At 42.2% G+C, this 23610-nt stretch overlaps 1 protein-coding gene across 1 annotated transcript; it reads left to right on the top strand.

Moving 5' to 3' along the window:
- Positions 1 to 12835: 12835 nt before the first annotated feature.
- On the top strand, positions 12836 to 16478 carry LOC103707798 (uncharacterized). Its single transcript, XM_039122299.3, has one exon. The coding sequence runs from the start codon at positions 13055 to 13057 to the stop codon at positions 14303 to 14305; it is 1251 nt and encodes a 416-aa protein (XP_038978227.1). The 5' UTR covers positions 12836 to 13054; the 3' UTR covers positions 14306 to 16478.
- Positions 16479 to 23610: the final 7132 nt, after the last annotated feature.

The following is a 23610-nucleotide window of genomic DNA, read 5'->3' as shown; positions in this document are numbered from 1 at the left end:
TCCATTTTCATCTAATTTATTTCTAAATACCCATTTTGTTCCAATTACTGAATTATGCTTTGGTCTTTCAGTTAATGTCCATACATTACTTCTTTTAAATTGATTTAATTCCTCTTGCATGGCATTTATCCAGTTAGTGTCTTTTTCAGCTTCTTCATATGTTTTAGGTTCTAATTGTGAAACAAAAGCAAGATAATCATTTAAATTTCTAAGAGAGGATCGAGTTCTTACCCCTTGAGATGGATCACCAATAATTAAGTCTTGGGGATGTCCATGTACATACCTCCATTCTTTTGGCACGTCTTGGGGTTGTGGTGGCACGCAATCCTCTCCTTTATCTTGATTTGGTGCGTCATCAATTTTTAACTTCTCAAAGTCGATAATTCCTGTATCATCATCAATAGAGTTTTCTTTCCTAGCAGACTCACTATCAGACTCATCAAATATGATATTTACCGACTCTTCCACTACTAAGGTTCTTTTGTTGAATACTCTGTATGCCTTGCTAGATGTGGAGTATCCTAAGAAGATACCTTCATCTGACTTGGCATCAAATTTACTTAAGTCCTCCTTGCCATTATTTAAGATAAAACATCTACAACCAAACACTTTAAAATATTTTGCAGTTGGTTTCTTATTCTTCCAAAGTTCATAAGGAGTTTTCTTAGTTATAGGTCGTATTAAAACTCGATTTAAAATATGGCAAGAGGTGTTTATAGCTTCAGCCCAAAAGTACTTTGGAAGATTTGACTCACACAACATTGTGCGTGCCATTTCTGCCAATGTCCTATTTTTCCTTTCAACAACCCCATTTTGTTGAGGCGTTCTAGGTGCTGAAAATTGATGTGATATTCCGTTATTAGTGCAGAATTCCTCGAAGTGTTGATTTTCAAATTCCGTGCCATGATCACTTCGAATTGCTACCAATGTGAATTTCTTTTCATTTATTATTTTATTATATAATTTCAAGAATTCTGAAAATGCTTCATTTTTATGTGCCAAAAATGAAACCCATGTATACCTTGAAAAATCATCAACACTAACTAGTCCATATTTCTTTCCTCCTAGACTTGTAGTTCTAGTAGGTCCGAATAAATCCATATGTATGAGTTCAAATGGTCTAGTTGTTGATACTACATTCTTCGATTTAAAGGATGATCTAGTTTGTTTTCCTAATGAACATGGTCCACATATTTTGTCTTTTTCAAAAATCAATTTTGGCACATCCTTTATTAATTCCTTCTTAACTAGTTTTGATATTAATTCCATACTAGCATGTCCTAGTCTTCTATGCCAAAGCCAACTAGTTTCATTCTTCTTTTCTTCATTAGTCATTAAACATAAACCATTTTTCTTACCTAATTCATGAAGATCTACTAAATAAATGTTTCTTTGCCTTTGTCCTACAAGTACAATGCTATTATCCTTAGGATTTGTGATAATGCATACAGATGCTTCAAATGTAACTTTAAATCCTTTATCACAAAATTGACTTATACTAAGAAGATTATGTTTCAAACCTTTAACCAATAAAACATTTTCTATAAAAATAGATGGAGCAATGAAAATTTTACCCTTTCCAATGATATGACCTTTACCATTGTCTCCATAGGTAACTACTCCACCTTTCTTTGGTTCCAAAGTGACAAACTGATCTTCGTCACCGGTCATGTGTCTTGAACAGCCACTATCAAGATACCATCGTTTTTCCATTTTATCAGCTGTAAGACACACCTGCAATCAAGATCAAGATGAAACTTTAGGTACCCAAACTAAGTTGGGTCCTTTAGGGTTAGTACTCCATGTTCCTTTTGGAACCCAAACTTTCTTAACCTTTTGTTTATTACTTGATTTGCTTTGACTAGATTTTCTAAAGTTACACTCATATGCTCTATGTCCTATCTTATTGCAACAATAACAAGTAACATTTTCATTTTTAGCTTTCACAAAAATATTCTTTAAGAGTTTTTGTTTTGTATTTGTTCTATAACCTAAACCAGCCTTATTATATACAGCTCTTTGACTATCAAGTATCAAATTCAATTTAGTAGAGCTAAGAGTAAATTTATCTACCAAGGATTTATACTTTTCAGCATCTTCTTTTAACTTAATATTTTCAGCAATTAGATTTTTGGTTTCATTTTCAAATTTCCTACTTAACGTTTCATAGTTATTAGACAATTTTATTTTATCTTTAATAAGAGATTGATTTTCTTCTTTTAGAGCTCTATTTCTATTAATTACTTTCTTATGTTCTTCCATGAGTTCTAAGAAAGCATCATGTAATTCATCAACAGTAAAATCACAGTCAAGTTCAGAATCTACCTCATCGTCATTGGCCATATGACATATTTGGGCCGTGTCTTGATGATCTTCATCCTCTGAACTTGATTCCTCACTCTCACTCCAATCAGCCATAAAATTTTTCTTTTTCAATTTTCTTGCTATCCACTTCATATCTGGGCAATCTATCTTGTAATGCCCGGGTTTATTACACTCATAGCAAATAGGGGTTTCTTTCTCTTTTTCTTTATCCTTACCCTTTTCTTTATCCTTACCCCTCTCTTTGCTTGAATTTCCTTTAGAGAAGGGCTTCTTTCTATGGAATCTATTTTTACCTCTCATGAATTTTCTGAATTTCCTCCCAAGCACTGCCATCCCTTCCTCATCAATATCTTCATCATCATCTGAATCTTCTGATTCAGATTGTTGTCTAGGGGTGGTAGTCTTTAGTGCTATGGGCTTTCTTCTCTTGACCTCATCTTCTGAGTTTTGCCTCATGGTCAACTCATGGGTCATGAGTGACCCTAGAAGCTCCTCTAGCTGCAGTGCGTTGAGGTCCTTTGCTTCTTGTATGGCGGTTACCTTGGCCTCCCAATTCCTTGGTAGAGACCTGAGAATTTTTCGCACCAAATCAGAGTTAGAATAAGATTTTCCTAAACTTTTAAGCCCATTTATAATATCAGTAAAACGAGTAAACATATCAGTTATGGACTCGGTAGAATCCATTTTAAACAATTCATATTTATGTACTAATATGTTTATCTTTGATTCCTTGACTTGGTTGGTCCCTTCATGTGTGACCTCAAGTCTATCCCAAATTTCTTTGGCAGTGGAGCAAGTGGATATTCTATTGAATTCGTTTACATCTAAAGAGCAATAAAGTATGTTTATTGCTTTTGCATTTAATTGTGCAAGTCTTCTATCATTTTCATTCCAATCCATTTCTGGTTTAGGAATGATAGTGCCTTCTACATTGAGTGTGGGTGTGTGAGGTCCTCTAGTGATTATTTGCCATACCTCATAATCTGAAGCTTGAATGAATATCCTCATTCTAGCTTTCCAATATGCATAGTTTGTGCCATTAAATAGAGGTGGTCTATTTGTGGATTGCCCCTCACTCATTGCACCTCCCACTTGGGTTGCCATGATCTTTAACTCTTGATGGTTAGATCAATGAGCACTATTAGAGCACCTTGCTCTGATACCACTTGTTGCCCAAGGTGACAATCCAAGAGGGGGGGGTGAATTGGTTTCTTTTAAACTTTTGGTGCTTTTAAAAACTTTCTTAATTAAGTGTGGTGGATGCTTTCTTAAGCTATTTGAGTGAGTTAAGCTAATGCAATAATAGAAGGTAAAGCAAGTGAAAATAGAGACACAAGCACAATACAAACACCACAATATATAGTGGTTCGGTGCTCTCCTTAGCACCTACGTCCACTCCCCAAGCGTACCCTTGGGATTTCACTATAATCACACGGATTACAGTTGGATTGTTTTCCGGGCTCACAATCCAAAAACCTAGTTGGTTTTACGGGCTCACCAACGAACCTATACACTTGGTTTTGCGGGCTCACCAAGAACCTTGTTGGTTTTGCGGGTTCACCAACGAACCTATACAACTTTGGTTTTACGGGTTCACCAAAAACCTTTGTTGGTTTTGCGGGCTAACCAACGAACCTTTACAAAGTGTTTAAGCAAATGAAAATAAAAGATTTAACTCCTAAATGAGCATATAAGACAATATGAACAACAAAGAAGAGTTTAGAAGGAAGTTATCGCTTTGAAGTTGCTTTGCTCTTCTTTGTCAAGGAAGCTTCACTCTTCAATGGGGGAAGGAGCTCTTGATGCCTCTTTGAATGTGCTCAATCCTTTCCTTTGATTCTTGGATGAAGCTTCTTGATGAAGGAGATTAGGGCTCTTTAGTGTTCTTGTGTATTCTTTGATAAACCTCTCAAAAGATATTTCTCTCTGATGAATAGTGCCCTTTAAATAGCCTCCCACCTTCTTTGGTCAAGCCCCATCCGTCAGATTTGAAAAACTAGCCGTTACAAGCCTTGGAAAGGACAAAAAGTACATCTGCAGAACTAGCCGTTACTGTTCAGCCCGTGGTTGGGTCGGCTCATCCTGTCCTTGGGTCGACCCAACTTGACCTTGGGTCGACTCAAACATTCCTTGGGTCGACCCTCTCAGAGAACACAGAAACATGAATTTCAAACTTCCTTCACTTGGGTCGACCCAACCATTCTTTGGGTCGACTCAAAGTCTGCTTGGGTCGACTCAACTTCTTCTTGGGTCGACCCTCTCAGTATTCCCAGAAGATCAATTTTTGTCTGTCTTTCTGTCTTCAATTTGGGTCGACCCTCTCAGAGTTTGGGTCGACTCAAAGTTTACTTGGGTCGACTCAACTTCTTCTTGGGTCGACCCTCTCAGTAATTCCAGAGAACCGATTTCTGTCTGTCTTTCTGTCTTGCCTTTGGGTCGACCCTCTCAGGGTTTGGGTCGACTCAAGCTTGGGTCGACTCAACCACTGTGTGGGTCGACCCTCTCAGTAACTCCAGAGAGCATTTTTCCTTGGCATTTTGAGGTTCTTTGGAGGTTGGGTCGACTCATGCTTACCTTGGGTCGACCCAACTCACTGTTCATTTGTGCTGTTTTTTGCAGGAGTGTGCCAGATGATTCCTTTAAGTGCCGGGGTCGTCCCAATCAACCTATGGGTCGACTCAATTCACACTTTGCTGCATTCTCAAGGTTAGATCCATTCAAATGAACAAGACCATATATATGTTTTCAATTTAAGCATATGTACTGAGAGTAATAACCTTATAAATGAAGTATCAATTTAACTTATAGCATGCTTTAAATAATAACTTGTTAATCATCAAAATAACACTATCATCCTCAGTTTTGGTTGTTTGAATCAGCGGTAGGACAACTGGGGCTTGTTCTTTCCCACGCTTCCCACACCATTTGGTATCAGAGCGAGGATTCCCCTGGTTCGGTAGCAGATGATAGTGTGGCGAGTGCTCATCCCGGTGATGGAGATCAAGTGATGCCGGCCTTGTGGGCGGCCGTTCGCAGCTTAGAAGGAGCCATCCGTGACATCCAACAAGCACTCCAAGGCATGCGGATCGACCTCAACCGGGAACGTTTGCAGGCCCATGAGAATCTCCCTCATGGTCCATCGGTACCGGCACGGGATCCGCCCCACCGGCATTGACAACAGGTTCTTCCGGAGTCGTCCGAAGAGGAAGCAGTTTATGGGGCATTTGGTGGATCGCGACTGCACCAAGGTGATTATGGCTTCGATGGGGGCGAACAGGCCAGAGGACCCTTCGAGCGACTCTTTCCCGATGGAGGAGCAGCTGACGAAGGCATCGGTGGGCTGCATCCATAGAGGAACAGGCCTGAGGCGTTCAACCGCAGGCTTCATGTTGGAGGCGCGGCCTTTGGTCGGCAAGTCCTTGTTGAAGACAGTGTATACGAGAAAGCCAATGAGTTCAGTGGGCAACGTCCATAGAGGAACCAAGATCATGCGGGCTGCAAGCACAATGGACTCAACCAAAGACCTCATGTTGGGGGTATGGCTTTTGACGGCTGCCCCCCTGATGAAGATGTAGTCATTGACGAAGCACAGGAGCTATGTCCATGGATGAACAGGGCCCATGCAGGAGGAAGGAATACAGAACCCGTGAGAAATAGGTTCCCTTGGGGCATTTGTTATAGGAGCTCCCCTGATTTCAGATTAAAGGTGGACCTCCCTGCATTCAAAATGGTAATCTTCATATTGAGGAATTTTTGGATTGGTTGGCCGAGGTAGAAAATTTTTTTGATTACATGGAGATCCTAGATCAAAAGAAGGTGAAGTTGGTCACGTATAAATTGAAGGGTGGAGCATCTGCATGGTGGAATCAACTGCAACATAACCGTCTACGACAAGAAAAGATGCAGATCACTACCTAGCGTAAGATGAAGCAACATCTGCATGGCCGTTTCCTTCCGCCTGACTACGAGCAAGCGCTCTACCATCAGTACCAGAACTGCCAATAGGGCCCTCGGACGGTGATCGAATACACTGATGAATTCAATCGTCTCAATGCCCGTAACAACCTATCGAAAACAGAAAATCAGCAAGTGGCATGGTACATCGGTGGATTGAAGCCAGCCATCTGAGATCAGGTGGATTTATATTCAATGTGGAGCCTGTCGGAAGCCGCAAGTTTGGCCTTAAAACTTGAGGCGCAGGCAACATGGAAGGCACACCAGTTTCAGCCCATGAATCGAGCATCATCCTCGTGCTCCACCATAGCAAAGCAGAAGACTGTTGGAGGGCGGCCACCTCGAGTCAACCACCACCGATATCCACGTCGAGAGGAGCTAAAAATTTCAGCAAGCAGCAGGCGGCTCCAAAAAGTAGTGGCAATCCCTATGAGAGACCAATGCCTATAAAATATTACAGATGTCAGGAGGTTGGGCATTGGTCTAACAAGTGTTCGAAGCGGCAGCTAGTCAATGTGGTCGAAGCTGGGGATGAAGAAGAAATACCGCATGAGGAGGAGGAGCATGAAGAGGAGCGGACCGATGATGAAGATGTTGAGGTGACGGCGTCGGATCAGGAAGTTCCGGCCTCCTTCGTGGTTCAGCGAATTCTATTTGCCCCAAGGAATGAAGAGGAATCGCAATGCTACAACATCTTCCAAACTTGCTGCACTGTCAACAAAACTGTGTGCAATGTGATTATTGACAGCGGCAGTGGCGAAAAAATTGTTTCTTCTGCGTTGGTTTGTGCGATGGGATTGAAGATAGAAAAGCATCCGTCTCCTTATAAGATTGGATGGATTAAGAAAGGGGCTGAAATAAGAGTGGAAAGGGTATACAGGGTGTCATTGTCCATCGGGAGGTACTACAAGGATGAAGTGGCATGGGATGTGGTGGATATGGATGCATGTCATGTTCTACTTGGGCATCCATGGCAGCATGACACAGATGTTATATTCAGGGGCTGAGACAACACATACTTGTTCCGATGGCAAGGTAAAAAAATTATGTTGGTGCTTATGAAAGAGAAGCTTACCCCCAAAACTTCTCAAGTAGATAGGAGGTCCTTCCTTGCGGTTTCTGGTGCACAGTTCATGGCGGAACTCAAAGGGGCTGAAGAGGTTATGGTGTTGGTTGTTAAGGGGTCGAAGATGCCTATCATGCAGCAGGTGCCCGAGGAGTTCAAAGAATTGCTGACGGAGTTCAAAGACATCATCTCTATAGAATTACTGAACGGACTGCCTCCCATGCGAGATATTCAGCACCATATTGATTTGGTGCCTAGTGCAAGCCTCCCTAATCTGCCTCATTACCGCATGAGTTCTAAGGAGAGCAAATTCTGCGGCAACAAGTTGAAGATTTGATCAGAAAGGGGCTGATTCGGTTGAGCATGAGTCCATGCGCAGTGTCTGCACTGTTGACGCCGAAGAAGGATGGGAGTTGGCGCATGTGTGTGGATAACCGTGCGATCAACAAGATAACGGTAAAATATCGTTTCTCCATACTCTGTTTGAATGATATGCTCAACATGCTAGAAGGAGCCAAGGTCTTCTCCAAAATTGACCTACGGAGCGGCTACCATCAGATCCGGATTCGTCCTGGTGATGAGTGGAAGACGACGTTCAAGATAAAAGATAGGTTATACAAGTGGATGGTCATGCCTTTTGGCCTATCCAATGCACCGAGCACCTTCATGAGAATAATGAACCATAATGATATTTTGATCTATAGTCGTAATGAAATTGAGCATAAGGAGCACTTGAGAGCAGTTTTGTTTGCTTTACGGGAGAATCAGTTTTTGTAATCTTAAGAAGTGTCATTTTGCTACAAAACGCTTGATGTTCCTGAGATTTGTTGTTGGGGCTAATGGCATACATGTTGATTAAGAGAAGGTAAAGGCAATACGGGAGTGGCCGACTCCTGCAAATGTTAGCCAAGTCCGCAGCTTTCATGGGTTAGTGACGTTGTATCGGCGTTTCATCTGAAACTTTAGCACCATCGTTGCTCCCATCACTGAATGCATGAAGAAGGGCCGATTTCAATGGGGGGAGCAGCAACAAGCAAGTTATGAGTTGATAAAAGAAAAGCTAACCTCTGCACCCATACTAGCATTACCGAGTTTTGAAAAGTTATTTGAAGTGAAATGTGATGCTTCTGTGGTCGGCATAGGAGCTATTTTGACCCAAGAAGGATGGCCTGTGAAGTACTTCAGTGAAAAACTTAGTGAAGCACGGCAAAAGTGGACAACCTGTGAGCTAGAGTTCTATGCCATTATCTGTGCGTTGAAGCATTGGGAGCATTACCCTATTCATAAAGAGTTTGTTTTCTACAGCGACCATTCAGCTTTGAAGTACATCAATAACCAAAACAATTTGAACCGAATGCATGTTCGATGGGTGAGCTTCTTGCAGAAATTTTTTTTTGTGTTGAAGCATCGGTCCAGGCAACAGAATCGGGTGGTAGATGCTTTGAGCCGACGCAGTGCTTTACTGACTACCATACAGGCAGAGGTTGTGAAGTTCGAATATTTGAAAGAGCTGTATGTAGAGGATGAGGATTTCAAGGATGCATGGGCAAAGTGTACAAGTCATCAAGCAACGGAAGACTTCAACATTCAAGATGGCTGCCTATTTTAGGGTAATTCCTTTTGTATTCCTAGATCATCATTGCAGAAGAAGCTGATTAGAGACCTTCATGGTGGCGGTCTTAGTGGGCATATGGGTTGGGACAAGACCATTGTCAGTCTTACAGAAAGGTACCATTGGTCGCAGCTGAGAAGAGATGTTGGAAAATTTATTCAGAGGTGCTATACTTGCCAAACAGCGAAGGGGCAGTCGCAAAACACTAGACTCTATATGCCTCTACCTGTGCCAAATGGTATTTGGGAGGATCTATCGATGGATTTTGTGTTGGGTCTTCTCCGAACACAAAGAGGTGTAGACTCAATCTTCGTGGTGGTGGACAGGTTCTCCAAGATGGCGCATTTCATCCCTTGCAATAAAACATCAGATGCATCCCACATTGCAACATTGTTCTTCCGAGAGATTGTTCGTTTGCATGGAGTACCACAATCTATAAAATCAGATCGAGATTCTAAATTTTGAGTCATTTCTGGCTTACCTTATGGCAAATGTTTGACACTTAATTAAATTTTCAGCAGCACCGCACATCCTCAGATTGATGGACAGACGAAAGTGGTTAACAGGACACTTGGTAATTTGATCTGTTGTATCTATGGGAGCACCCCGAAACATTGGGATTATGCCTTGACCCTAGCAGAGTTTTCTCCATTGTTTATTCAAAGGCACCAAAACATGCATTGGATCTGGCGTGCCTACCGAAAATTTTTGGAAAGAGTGTAGCACAGAACATTTAGCAGAGAAAATTCAAGCAATATAGTTGGAGGTGAAGAAGCGCTTAGAAGACACAAATGCTAAGTACAAATCAAGGACGGATAAACATTGAAGGCACAAAGAATTTCAAGAAGGCGACATGGTGATGGTTTTCCTGCGCAAAGAAAGACTTCCCGTGGGAATTTACAGCAAATGGAAGCCAAGAAAGTATGGCCCATACAGAATTTTGAAAAGGGTCAATAACAATGCTTACGTTGTGGACCTACCTGATGATATGGGAATTTCAAAAACTTTTAATTTCGCTGATATCTATGAATAGCATAGCCCTGAGAAATAGTTATATCCAGATGAGAACTCGAGGATGAGTTGTGTTTCAGTAGAGGGGACTTATGCAGAACCAGAATAAAACCCAGCATGGAGCCTTGATTAAGCAACTTTGTTTTAGAATTCTGGTTTAGTTGAGTCCTTGTTTAGTTCAAATTGGTTTCCAAATTATATTTGTTTAGCTCTGAATTCAGGCTTAATTAAGAGTCTGTTTTGATTAGGATTTGATTAGGGATTTAGGGTGAGTCGTGGCCATAGTCATGGCCATATAAAAGAGTTGTAAAGGGGGTGTCGTCCTCCTTCCTTCGTTGTGTTTTTGCTTTCATGAATGAACAATAGCAGAAGCTCTATTTTGAGGCCACGATCTCCCCAGTTTCTCTCTGTTTTGGTTGTTTGAATCAGCCGCAGGACAACAGGGGCTTGTTCATTCCCATGCTTTCCGTACCAGAACAGCATTCCTCCAGTAGTCTGCGGATGTCATGGAGCAGTGGCCTCTCCCGAGTAGAGCATTCCTGACCCCGGACCCACTCGAACACCATAGCCGCATCCCCTTCAAGGAGGATGCAATCCACGCCCAGCAGCCACCTCGTATAAGTAATACCCTACCATGCAATTCTAAGCTCGGCACATACACCAAATGTATTAAAGATCCACCGACCCTCTGCCGCCGCCACCATTTTAGCATCGTGGTCTCTAATGACGAATTCCACACCTTCGCATCTCCCTCCCTCGCCCACACTGTTGTCGAAATTTACCTTGAGGAAGTCAATGGGTCGTGCATCTAGGAAACAAGCATAATCCTGGATGCTGCAATAGCAGAATGCGGGCCCCAGATTTTTTTAGCCAACTCAACAGGCGATGCCTCAATAGTGCCGAGAATCTCCATTGCATACAATAGAGTCTCCACCACCTTCAGGTGAGAGCTGCCATCATCGAAGACTTGGGCATTCCTATTCAGCTAATAGTGGTAGGCTAGGCAGGCAGCACATATTCCTGTCTTCTCAAGCACGGGTCGCCACACTGAGGCCTCCAGGAAGCACAAGAAGTCCTCGATGGACGTTCACCCTTGCCGCTAGTCGGGGTGGGCCGAGGCATACCTCCAAATCTGGTTGGCTCGCGGACACTCAATGAGAGTATGGTAGATAGAATCCTTCACCTCTAGGCATACTACATAGACTGAAGAAATTCTTACTCCCCGCTGCAACAGCATGCCTCTAGTAGGCAAACACCCCCATGTGGGGATGGATGCGCATCCTCTAGATGCATCCTCCATCAATCTGCTGAACTGGAGATCTCCTGACCATCCTAGATAAGTCAGGAGCTCCCACCACCAACCTCTTAATCATGCTCCAGACTCTTTTGTTCACTGTCTCCACTGTCTATATTCTAGGCTTTAATATGACATACCACCACTAGGACCTTTTATCTCTATACCTATTAAATAGAAATAAGAGATAAAATTTGACCCCTCTCCAAAATTAGAAAAATTAGAAAGAAAATCGTAGAAGAATCGACTCCTCTTAATTATTTTTGGAAGTCATGTAAAAAAGAAAAATTTTGCATATATTTTCTTTCACTTAAAAAAAACCACTTCTTAATAAATTTAGGAAGTCCATGCACAAAAAGAAAAGGAAGAAAAGAAAAACAAGTAATTAATTAAAATAAATTATATTTTTAGTGGTTTAAAAAGGGGAAAAATTCATTCAAAATAAAATGTATGCACAAAAAAGTTCCACATAAAAAAAGAAAAAATGATTCATTCGTAATATTTTCTAAATAAAATGTTTAGTAGGACTCTTGAAAAAATAATCTTAATTTTTTTGGGAAACTCCACAAGCACAAAAAAAGGAAAAAAAATTGTTCATAACATTTTCTTGACAAGCACAAAAAATTCAAAATAAATTAGATATTTAGTGGAATTCTTCAGAATGGAAAAATATCTGCTTCTCATTTTTTTGGGAACTGTACATGCATAAGAAAATGAAAAATTAATTCGTTCATAATATATTCTCCGTGAGTAAATTAAATTTTTAATGGGACTCTTCAAAAAGGAAAAAAATCATGCAAAGAAAAATAAATGTACAAAAATTGAAAAACTAATTTATTTGTAATATTTTCTAAATTATATTTTTAATGAGATTCTTTGAAAAAAGGAAAAAATACTATTTATTTTGGAAATTCCATAGGTAGAAGGAAGGGAAAAAGTAATTCATTGGTAATATTTTCTTGTTGAGTAAATTAAATTTTTAGTATGACTCTTCGAAAAGGAAAAAAATCATATAGAAAGGAACCTTCATAAATGAAAAAAATACCATGTGCATTTAAAAAATCATGCATAAAAAATTCATAATAATTATATGAAGTCATGTGAAAAAAGAAAGTCATACACAAAAAAAATAGAAAAATTAATGAAAATTCAGAAAAAAATAATTCATTCATAATAAAGGAAAAAATATAATATTCTGAAATTGTGTAAAAACAAGGAAAGTGGAAAAATTACTTTTTATTTTTTAGACTTTTAAAAAAATATTTTTTATTTATTTATCTCAACACATAAAAAAAATTTGAACTTGAATTTAGTGTGATGGCAATTGAAGCTAATAAGACACCAAACGAAACCGGTTCTATTTTTTTCAGCAATTGAAGTGCCAATTCATACCACATAATTAGTATAGTACCTTTATTTTTTGTTCCATTTTTGATTTTTAATTTTTTTTATTATGTAAAATTTTATTTCCGTTCCATTATCATCCCGCTTGTCATGCGGAAAGATTAATAACTGCGCCCAGCGGTGCACCACGGGAGTTCCATTTTAAGGGCTTTATGCTAAATCTCCCGAAAGCTCTTGTAGCAACCGCAAGCGAAGGGAAGATTTCTTGGGTGGTCCCAACTCGTACTCTGTTTCTCTTCCAACTCCCCTATATAAACCCACTCCGCAGCACCCTCTCTTCCTCCCACGAAAACCCTCTTCTCGTCTCTCTCGATTTCCGTTTAATTCTTAGCAGACCGACCCCGCCGAGGTCGCCGGAACCATAACCGAACCATCCCACCAGCTCACCATGGTCGACGTCGACCGGAGGATGGCGGGACTCACCCACGCCCACGCCGCCGGCCTCCGCCGCCTCTTCACCCGTGCCGCCCCTGCCCCCTCTTCCGCCTCCGCCTCCCGCAGCGGCCTCCTCTCGTTCTCCCCGCTTGCCGAGGCCGTCATCTCCCAGCTTAAGTCCTCCGCCGTCCCCGTCAACCCTGGCCTCTCCGACGCCGACTTCACCCGCCTCGAGGCCGAGTTCAGCTTCGCCTTCCCCCCCGACCTCCGCGCCGTCCTCGCCCTCGGCCTCCCCACCGCCCCCGGTTTCCCCGACTGGCGCTCCCTTCCCCGTCTCCGCGCCTCTCTCGACCTCCCTATCGCCGCTGTCTCCCTCCAGATCGCCCGCACCACTCTCTGGCTCCGCTCCTGGGGCCCCCGCCCCGCCGACCCCGACCGCGCCCTCCGCTTCGCCCGCGCCGCCCTCCGCCGTGCCCCCCTCCTCCTCCCCCTCTTCGGTTGCTTCTACATCCCCTGCCGCCCCTGCCTAGCCGGCAGCCCCGTCTTCCTCGTCGACGAGACCCGCCTCCTGTGCTGCGGCTTCGACCTTTCCGACTTCTTCCGCCGCGAGTTCTTCCTCGTCGACGAGACCCGCCTCCTCTGCTGCGGCTTCGACCTCTCCTTCCACTCCCCGTCCCCCTCCCTTCTCCGCCAGCCATCAAACTCCGACAACCTCGTCATCCCCTCCGTCGCCGGAAAGACCCCCCGCTGGATAGAGTTCTGGAGCGATGCCGCCGCCTCAGACCGCCGCCGCCGCAACTCCTCCTCCTCCACCACCTCAACCTCCTCCTACGAGTCTGCATTTTCCTCCCCCTGGTCGCCCCCACCGCCCGATCCGGAGCAGTTCGTCGAGATCCGGCCGCCGCCGCGGCTGCCGGACTGGGTTGAGACCTACCTGGACCGAATCGGCTCGATCCTGAGAGAGGGCGGCTGGGGAGAATCGGACGTCCGCGAGATGGTTCACGTGTCTGCCGCCTCCGGCTTCTTCGATGACGACGGCGAGGCCGTGGCGGTCGACACCCACGCGGTGCTCGACGCGCTACTCCTCAAGGCGGACCGCTGCTCCGACTCTCTCCGCCGTGCCGGCTGGAGCTCCGACGACGTCTCCGAAACTCTCAGCCTCGATTTCCGCCGGCATAGAGCGCCTCAGCGGCCGCCGGTGAAGTTACCGCCGGAGATTGCTCTCAAGATCGTGAAGCTCGCCGAGGCCATCGCGCGATTCTGACCGTCCGCTTCCGGATTCAAAACGGAATCTTCCGCCTTCGAAACCCATTTGCAACGCCTGAAAAGAGCGTAGAAAAAAGACAATAAGTGTACGTGTAGTAGTATATTTTTTTACGTATAAGAGGAGATTATGAAAAGGATAATAATAATTTAATAAATATAAAATAGGCAATTAACGGAAAGGGGTTGGTGTGCACTGGATTTGTTTGTTTTGGGGGCGTAATGCGAGATGGGATCGGTGGTTGCGTCTCTCTGTCTCCAATTTTTGGGTTTTAAATTGCTGGGTTGCTCTCCTGGCTCTGCGATCACACGCGCGCTCTCGCCTAATTTCGAAAAAGAGGCGTCCTGTGGCTCTCCACTTTTCTGTGAAAGCGTGAAAGCCCCTGCTGTTATTTTCCTTTCTTTTCTTGCTTTGCTTAAGAGACACGCAGGTTGTTGTTTTGACGATTGTTTATTGGAAAATATTTCCTACGGCCACTCAGTTGGAAGTCACTTGTAATGCGTTGATTATTTTAATTTAAGGATATTGATGCTTAGAAAAAGATTTGTTCCAAGAAGGGAATACGATGGCCCAAGGGCTAAGGATTACATTGGCAAAAAGAACACCAAACTAATTGGAGAGGCAAGCAACTTTAGCCTTTGGTGGTTCCCTCATCAGGCACCCCCACTGCTTCAATGGTCAATTTCAGTATGAGCTCTTTAGCTGCCATCAGTGTAGCAATCTCCTCAGGCACTAGCCCCTCAGCTAGCTCCTCAATGACCGCACTTTTAGCGGCTGGCGCCCCAGAGGCAGGTTCCTCAACCCAAGGTTCCCTAGCGGAAGGCTCTACTACGACTGCCACTTTTCTTTTCTTTTCTTTTCTTTTTTATTTTTTTTGTTTTGTTTTTTTTGGAATAAAAACAACGTTTCATATAGCTCTTAAATGAGTACAGCCAGCAACATTAGCAGTATCTCTAGTCCAGATAACCTCTCCAAAATGCCGGGCAACGAAAGAAACACTTCAATTAATCGACAGCTCTATTCACCTCCCGATACACATGTGCTGCATTAAAGGAATCTATCTTCCTAACCAATCTGCGGGTCATCCAAATCAGTGCGTGGTTATCTCCAAATCTATCCACTCCCCGTATCCAGTCAATCACCGTAGAAGAGTCATCCTTAAGATATACCCCATCTGCACCGAGTACCCTCCACACCCTCCCAAACTGCTCGAAGCTATCGCCACTTCTTTGTCGCAACGTCGGCTCCTCTGGAGGAAGCTCAGCAAATGAACGTCCTTGCAGCTCCTATCTCAAAAGTTTGAGTCTGCAATAGGCATCCAGGAAATCAAGATTTGCCCTTGGAAAAAGGACTCTAGCTTGCTCGCGGCTGAACTCAAAGCCCACCATGTAGGAGTAGCTCCCAACTCGTGTGAGTTCGTCCACGAACTTCTCAAGCTCTTGTAGTTGAGGACTGCTTGCCTTGCTATGTTTGTCATTTTAGCCTTGAGATCCTTCACCTTCTCATCGGAGGCAGCAGTCTGCAGCTTTAAGAAGAAATTCTCTCTCTTGAGGCGCCTAAAGTAGAAGTCGCATTGTTCCAGGTTCTACCGTGCCTCTTTAGCCCGAGCTTGCTGTTGCTCCTCACACTCCATCACCTCTTCTGCCATTATGGTGGCCTCTTTGACTTTATCCATGGCCTCCTCTATCCTAATATAGGCCTCATCCAACTAAGGTCCCACAGTCTACAAGCTATCTCAGAAGGCCTTGACGCCGCAAGCAGCCAACACAAAAGCTTGTCAGAATGCTTCAACTTCAAATCACTTAAATATGAGAAGGAAAAAGAGGATTGACACCCACTATCATGGCCACATGGGTCGTGAGGAGCCCGAGCTCGGAAATTTGCATCTCCCCCATCTTAGCTTGGTCCCTGAGAGAGAGTTTTATCCAACAAATGGCATCGGTCGTCTTGTAGTGATCTATGATAGATCTCTTGGTCACCAAGTCGGCCCGTTTGGCCTTCGATGCCTTCAAACTCAACTTCAACACCCTGGAGCTAGAATTTCTGCCAGACTTTTGAGATCCCAAGGTCTTCTTGCAGTAGGCCACCTCACAGTGAGCCTGAAACCCAGAAGGCTCACCTTGCGAAGCTCCTAGCTATGAAGCTTGGAGCTCACTCCTCGTTCGGTGAACAAGATCAAAATCAGAGAATTGCAGCACACCCTCCTCACAAACTAACAGAATTTGAATATCTCACGATTGTGCAGGATGCTGCTCAAATCGACACTCCTCTTGAGATGCAGGAGAAAGTGGCTTCGGTCTTTTGGAGGAAGGCCTGACCAAGGTGCCTTCTGCCTCCCTTTTCCTAGCTTCCTGGCAACCTTCACCAAATCCTCCCTCCATAGGGCCATCTTTGGCTCTGCAACAAAAATCAACTCAGTGAGGCAACATAAATCGAGATAAAGAAAAAAAATAAATAAAGCAGAAAACCAAACTGATAGTGGTGTATCGGAGGATCCAAGGTCGGTGAAGCTAGCTTGGACTAGGTTTTCGAGAAGAGTTGATCAAGCCTCAGCACTCTCAGTCAACCCACAAACATGATAGTCTCCTCCTCCCAGTGATTCAGTAAGTGCATCTTGTCAAGCCTATTGATGATGGGTCTCCAACAGGTCGAGTATGTATGTAGTGGGTAAATGGGGATTCTGAACCCTACCTTAAGGGTATCCTCATATAGTGGTAGATGGTTTGTCGTCTGCTCGAAGACCAGAAGTCAACCTAAATCTTACGGAAGCTGGGATGCTTTAAGTCCTTCTAATCCTATCTAGGTCGGCCCCAAAAAGACAAACTCTTTCCAACATGGCTTCCCTAGTTCTCTTGGGTGCAAGCTACCTAAGGGACGACCTAACGGAGGGAGGAGACAAAGAAGACATACCTACTACAACAGGGGGAAGGAAGCTCTCCCTAACGGCTACCTAGGGCAAAAAGGCTTTGGATCCCGGACATAGGCACTCGCAAAAGAAGAACAGTGCATAAGAGAAAGAAGCAAGAGATCACCATTTTTTTTTTCTTTTTCTTTTTTTCTTTTTGTTGTTAAATTGGCATTTCATATAACTCTCAAATGAGTACAACCAGCTAAATCAGCAGAAAGAAAATGAACTAAAGAGGAAGGAATCTCATCAGCCCTAGTCCAGATGAATCCAGAATGTCGAGCGACAAAAGAAGTAATCCAATCAGCAGCTCTATTTAATTACTTTCCGAAATATGTGTGCAGCCTGGAAGGACTCTGTCACTACTTCTTTTATAAAATAGTGAATGGTCCAAATGTTGCCAAGTGCGCGACTCAGATGATAACCCCTGCTTACCAAACTCCTAGTGGAGATCATGACCTCTAAGCTCCCTACACAAGAGATTGCACATGGCTCATGTGCAGCGTAAGGAGTGGCGTCATTAAAAATTGAATGACAGACCATGAATTCTAAACAGTCCATAGTACTTGAAGTGTGGGATTTCGAGTGTTTCACATTTCGACAGTAGGTTTGAAATCTTGAGATGGATACCAGCAATCCGAAGCTGACAATGAGCACAATTATGTGGCACGATCAGATTCAAACAACTCACAACCAACATGGAAACTTTGCCGCCTCCTAAACATGACTAGACAGAACCAAGCTCCGATAACAATTGGATGGTCAAGCCGAGCAGAGAAAAAGCAATGTGGGACTAAATACACGTCCGCACGGATCCTTACATACTCATCCCATTCAAACCCTGACGTTCTCGTCAGGCTAAGGGTTCAAATCCATTCAAATCTAATCACAAATACCACGATCGGTCCGTGGTCAACCCCAATGGATCCGTGCTACAGTGTCCCCTAATCCACATAAGTTATGGGCCGGATCCACTCTGATATCATTTGTAGCAACCCAGAATCTCATCCAAAATAGTTAGCCGAAAGTTACTATTTGGGTTCCTTGATCCTCTATAATTATTCAAGATCTATCCAGCGAATAACTGATGTGGGACTAAATACACGTCCGCACGGATCCTCATACGGACCAGCTCGAATTTTGAAAATTTAATCAGATGGCAGTGAAACTAAGGCTTGGATCTCGAACCAACGACATGCTGTGGCCCAAGCGGTTTGGGATGTGGATCAGGTGCTATTTAAGCATACGTTACTGGGAACAGGCTTTTCCGCAGGAGAGGTCGCCTGCGGGCAGACAACTGAGGAGGCTGATCTGGGGCAGCAATTATTCATTCAGTGGAAAAGTAAAACCATGGTCATGTCAGGTGGGACGGACCAACTGGGTTTTACAGAGACTGTTGGTTAAGGGTTGGCCTTCCCAGATTCGACCTGATGTGACATACACATACCAAGTCTATTCCTAACAACCCATACTGATCCAGGATTCCGTTTAACGTACCACCGGGAAAATATTTGGTTTGGCCTCGCAAACAGATGGACCAAGCCAGTCTACTTGGATCACTAATGTGGTGTCATGTTGGGATGAGCCATGCCATTTTGTTTCATTTCAGACTACCATGGAGGCTATCTGCAAGTCTCATATGCTCATGAACTCATGGCTTCATGTGCTAGCGGACATGTATTCACGGCCTACCCGGTGCAACTAGACCAAGATAGTTCCTATTTACATAGATATTGACTTGAGGTAATTTAGACTTGAACTATTTTTTTTTGATTCTATTGCATGTATCCATACTAGATTTGTATGAATTATCTGTTAGGTTTCAATTGCTCCACCTGAACTTGCTAGTTAGTATATTGAGCTTGCTTGGATCATTTGAGCATTTATTTGTCATATATATAGTTGAGGTCCAATTAATTGTCAATATTGGAAGGAAGGAGAGAGTTTGTGAGAACCCACAACCTCACCCCAAAAACCTAACCAGAAATTATCATTTAGAGCTTTTTCGTACTACTTAAGTACCCAAGATGCTCACAGTGTATAGCTAATATCAAATTAAAAATGTGCCCGCACAAGTCCTCACACTCTCTTTCTATTTAAACCTTAATATCTTAACCATGGAAAGAATCTATGAGGATGATAGTGTTATTTTGATGATTAACAAGCAATAATCGAGAGTATGTTATAAGTTAATTCGATACTTCATTTATAAGTCTGTTACTCTCAGTATATTTGTATAACAAGATAAATATGCATTTCATTGTTTATATGAATGAATCTAACCTTGAGTTGCAGCAAAGTGTGCATTGAGTCGACCCCAAGGATGATTGGGTCGACCCCGGCACATCAAGAAAGCATTTGGCACACTTCTGCAAAAATGGCACAGATGAACAGTAAGTTGGGTCGACCCAAGGAAAGCATGAGTCGACCCAAACCTCAAGCCTCTCAAAGACTCAGAAAAATGGTTCTCTGGAAATACTGAGAGGGTCGACCCAAGATGAAGTTGAGTCGACCCAAGCTTGAGTCGACCCAAACACTGAGAGGGTCGACCCAAAGACAATGACAGAATACATGACAGAAAAGGTTCTCTGGAAATTCTGAGAGGGTCGACCCAAGAAGAAGTTGAGTCGACCCAACTGAACCTTGAGTCGACCCAAAGAAATGTTGAGTCGACCCAAGTGAAGGAAGACTGAATTGTAAGTTTCTGTGGTTCTGAGAGGGTCGACCCAAGGAAAGGTTGAGTCGACCCAAGTGAAAGTTGGGTCGACCCAAGGACAGGTTGAGCAGACCCAAACACGGGCAGAAGCATAACGGCTAGTTCTGCAGAAGTACTTTTTGTCCTTCCAACAGTGAGTAACGGCTAGTTTTTGAATTCTAACCATTGGAGCTTGTCCAATGGATGAAGGAAACTATTTAAAGTGGCACTATTCATCAGAGAGAACATCCTTTTGCAAGAATATCAAAGAGTACACAAGAAAGACAAAGTGCCCTAATCTTCTTCATCCAAGTGCTTCATTCAAGAGTCAAAAGAAAGTGGTTGAGCAGATTCCAAGAGTCATTAAGAGCTCCATCCACCCTTGAAGAGTGAAGCATCCTTGACAAAGAAGAGAGAAGTCACATCAAGCGATAACTATTCTCTAAACTTTTCTTTGTAGATTATATTGTTATATTTGCTCATCTAGGAGCTTAAATCTTCTTACTTTGTTTATTAAACTCCTTGTAAAGGTTAGTTGGCTAGCCCGCAAAACCAACGGAATAGGTTGATTGGTGAACCCGTAAAACCAATTGTAAAGGTTGGTTGGTGAGCCCGGAAAACCAACATAGGTTCGTTGGTGAGCCCGTAAAACCAACATAGATTTTTGGTGAACCCGGAAAACCAAAGTGTAAAGGTTTTTGGATTGTGAGCCCGGAAAACAATCCAACTGTAATCCGCGGGATTATAGTGAATTTCCAAGGGGTCGCTTGGGGAGTGGACGTAGGTGCTTAGGAGAGCACCGAACCACTATACTTCTTGTTGTTTGTATTGTGATTTGTTTAATTCCACTAACTCATCAATTAACATAAGTAAGATAGTTAAAATTAAGAGAAACCAATTCACCCCCCCCTCTTGGTTTGTCACCTTGGGCAACAATCTAATCCAATTATAAAAATCACTATAAGCTTATGAGTAACCCCCAAGAGGCTCATCATGTGATGTCTCCTAATTACATGTAGACGGTAAACCAACTAGACTTTGATACTGTTTTTGTGTGAAGGGGTATGTTTAGTCCACTATTGATTGTGCACTTAGAAGAATATAGGCACTTGAACAAGGATGAGGACCATAAACATACATTTTGGCTAGGTTTTTAGATAAGATTTTAGTTTATTGCAAATATTATCAGGTAAAACTCAAGCCATAATCCTCGTGCGAATAGTTGACATTTCAGCACGGACTCTTCTAGGGCTAACCACAAACCACATGCAGTTAGAAAGGTTATGAAAAAGACTAGGAGTGCAGATACGTTCATACACTTAGATTCCTTTTATTTTTTGTATTTTTGTAGTTACACTATAGTTGTTTGTTGCTCAACCTGGTTGTTTTCATTATCTCAACAAGTGATCAGCCTTAGCCTGGACATGGTGAACCATGGTGTTGGCATGTGCTTTCTAGCTTATGATTGTTGTCTATGATGTAGCAGATTTTGACTTGCATCTGTAAGTACCTTGTTTATGGCTTCAACATAGGTAAGATGTGCCCATATTTGGAGAAAGTTGTTTTCATCAGAGAAGATGAGGGCATTTGACGCTTTGATTCTTCCATACACGACTTGAGGTTGTGCCAAGCTTCTGCCAAATATCCATTCTTGTTTGGGTTTCTGTTGGTTAATAGACTAGGGAGGAAACTGGCTTATTTTTGTTGGACTAATGATGAACCTGTAATCTACATGATCTGCTGTTTACCCTTCTGTTTAGTGCCGTTAGGCTTGTCTCTGTATCCCCATCCTGCCACTTGGCCCACGGGACTGAGGCAGTGATTGGTGGTCTATTCAATTACCCCTTTTTTAATAAAAAAAAAGCAGTCAAAGTTTCAATAATGATATCAGACTGTTGAAATCATTTCTTCTCCCAAAAGTTTAAGTTAATAGAATAAGTGGTGATTTTAACATGGTAATTTTAACCCTATTATTAAAAAATTTCACATATTGGGCTCACCTATTAAAAAAAAAAAAGTTCAGCCCACATGTGAGGAGGAGTGTAAGAAAAATATAAAAATATATAAATAAATCTACCTCATCCTATAAACTTATGTTTTTGGGACAAGTGGTGATTTCAACATAGTATTAGAGCAGAAATCTTGAGTTCGAACTTTGTCTTCGCACTCTTTAACTCAATTATTAAAAATTTTACAAGTTGGGCTCACCCATTAAAGAAAAGTCTGGCCCACATGTGAGGGAGAATGTAAGAAAATATAAAATATATAAATAATTCTATTTCATCCTACTAGCTTAAGCTTTTAGAACAAGTGGTGATTTTAACCCAGACCATTGCAATAGAAGCCCACCAAAATCATTTTTGAATGTTTAACACCTTAATTTTTTAACAACGATTTCTACAATGATTGTTATAATGATGAGTATAATAGGCAATTACAAAATATAATGATATTATTTGCTCTGACTGTACTTACAAACACTTTTGGATGGAGAAGTGAAGAAAAAATTAAATATTAATGATAATATTTTATTAGGAAAACAAGGCAAATAAAAATTAAGTGTTTTTGTTGTAACCGGTTGTTACAGCACAATAATGTGCTATAAACAGATGTTATTTTTTCCTATTACGTATAACAACATATTGGAGGCAACCAGAAACTGTTATAATGGAACATCATAACAGTTATCATTCTAGACCTGGCTAGTAGTAGAGGTTTTTTGTGGATTTTTTTTTTGGGGCGCAGGCGCAAGTTGCACACAGAGTGCTATACAACCCTAGATGGTCTCTATATTATCTATGTTACCCAAAATGACAATCCAAGAGGACGAGGGGTGAATTGTATTTTTCAAATCTTTTCATAAGCTTAAACATATCTTAATTAACACTAATATGTAATTTAAGTATGCACAACGAAATAAATGATAAATAAATTCAGAAAATAAGAGCAAGCACAAATAAATCAAATACCAAGATTTTATAATAGTTCGGAGCCAAACTCCTCCTATAATCACTTTCCAAAGCTTCCCCTATGGGAATGTCACTATAATCTATAAACATGATTACAACTCAGTTGTTTTTTAGGCTTACAACCAAAATTAGTTAATTTTTTCTGGCAATCAACCAAAACCAAGCTGTTTTGCTGGTACAATTAAACCAACCCCGAGTTCTAATCCTTAGAAACTCTTTGCTGATTTTCGAGCTCGGCAAAACTTAATCGATTTTCTAGGACAATCGACCGCAACCTTGCTATTTCACGGGTACAGCCAGACCTTACAAGCTAGTTGATTTTTTATGGTGTCAGCTACACCAAAGATCTCACACGAGATTTCCTAATCTTGTGTACAAGAAAAAGATAGAAAATACATACAGTGTAACCTCTACAAATATTGGATTGATGCCATTGAAGCTTAAGTTTGTTACTTTGAAAGTTGGGATTTTGGTGAGTAGAGTTCAGCACTTCTCCTTTCTCTTTCTTGTTTGCTCTTGATGTTGTAATGGAACTTCAAGATTGAAAACTGAAGCTTTTTCTCAAACTTTGGATGCTCTTTTTGAAGTGGGTGGAGGAGTTAAATGGTCACTTCTCAGATTGATCCTCAAGTAGAAGTTTAAGAAATGTTGATAGACTTGTCTTTCTTTTTATTTTGATCTTATCCACTCACTTTTCTTGATCCCCTCTCTTCTTGTTGTCTTTCTTGGGTGTTTC

This window comes from Phoenix dactylifera, chromosome 7, assembly GCF_051530095.1.
Source record: "Phoenix dactylifera cultivar Ajwa chromosome 7, Ajwa_hap1_PhDact_Kaust_v1.1, whole genome shotgun sequence".
Classification (NCBI taxonomy): Eukaryota; Viridiplantae; Streptophyta; class Magnoliopsida; order Arecales; family Arecaceae; genus Phoenix; species Phoenix dactylifera.
This window is presented reverse-complemented; position numbering and strand designations above follow the sequence as displayed.

Bases quoted from the DNA above. Each gene is read 5' to 3' on its own strand.
- LOC103707798 (XM_039122299.3), top strand. From the start codon at position 13,055: ATGGTCGACGTCGACCGGAGGATGGCGGGACTCACCCACGCCCACGCC.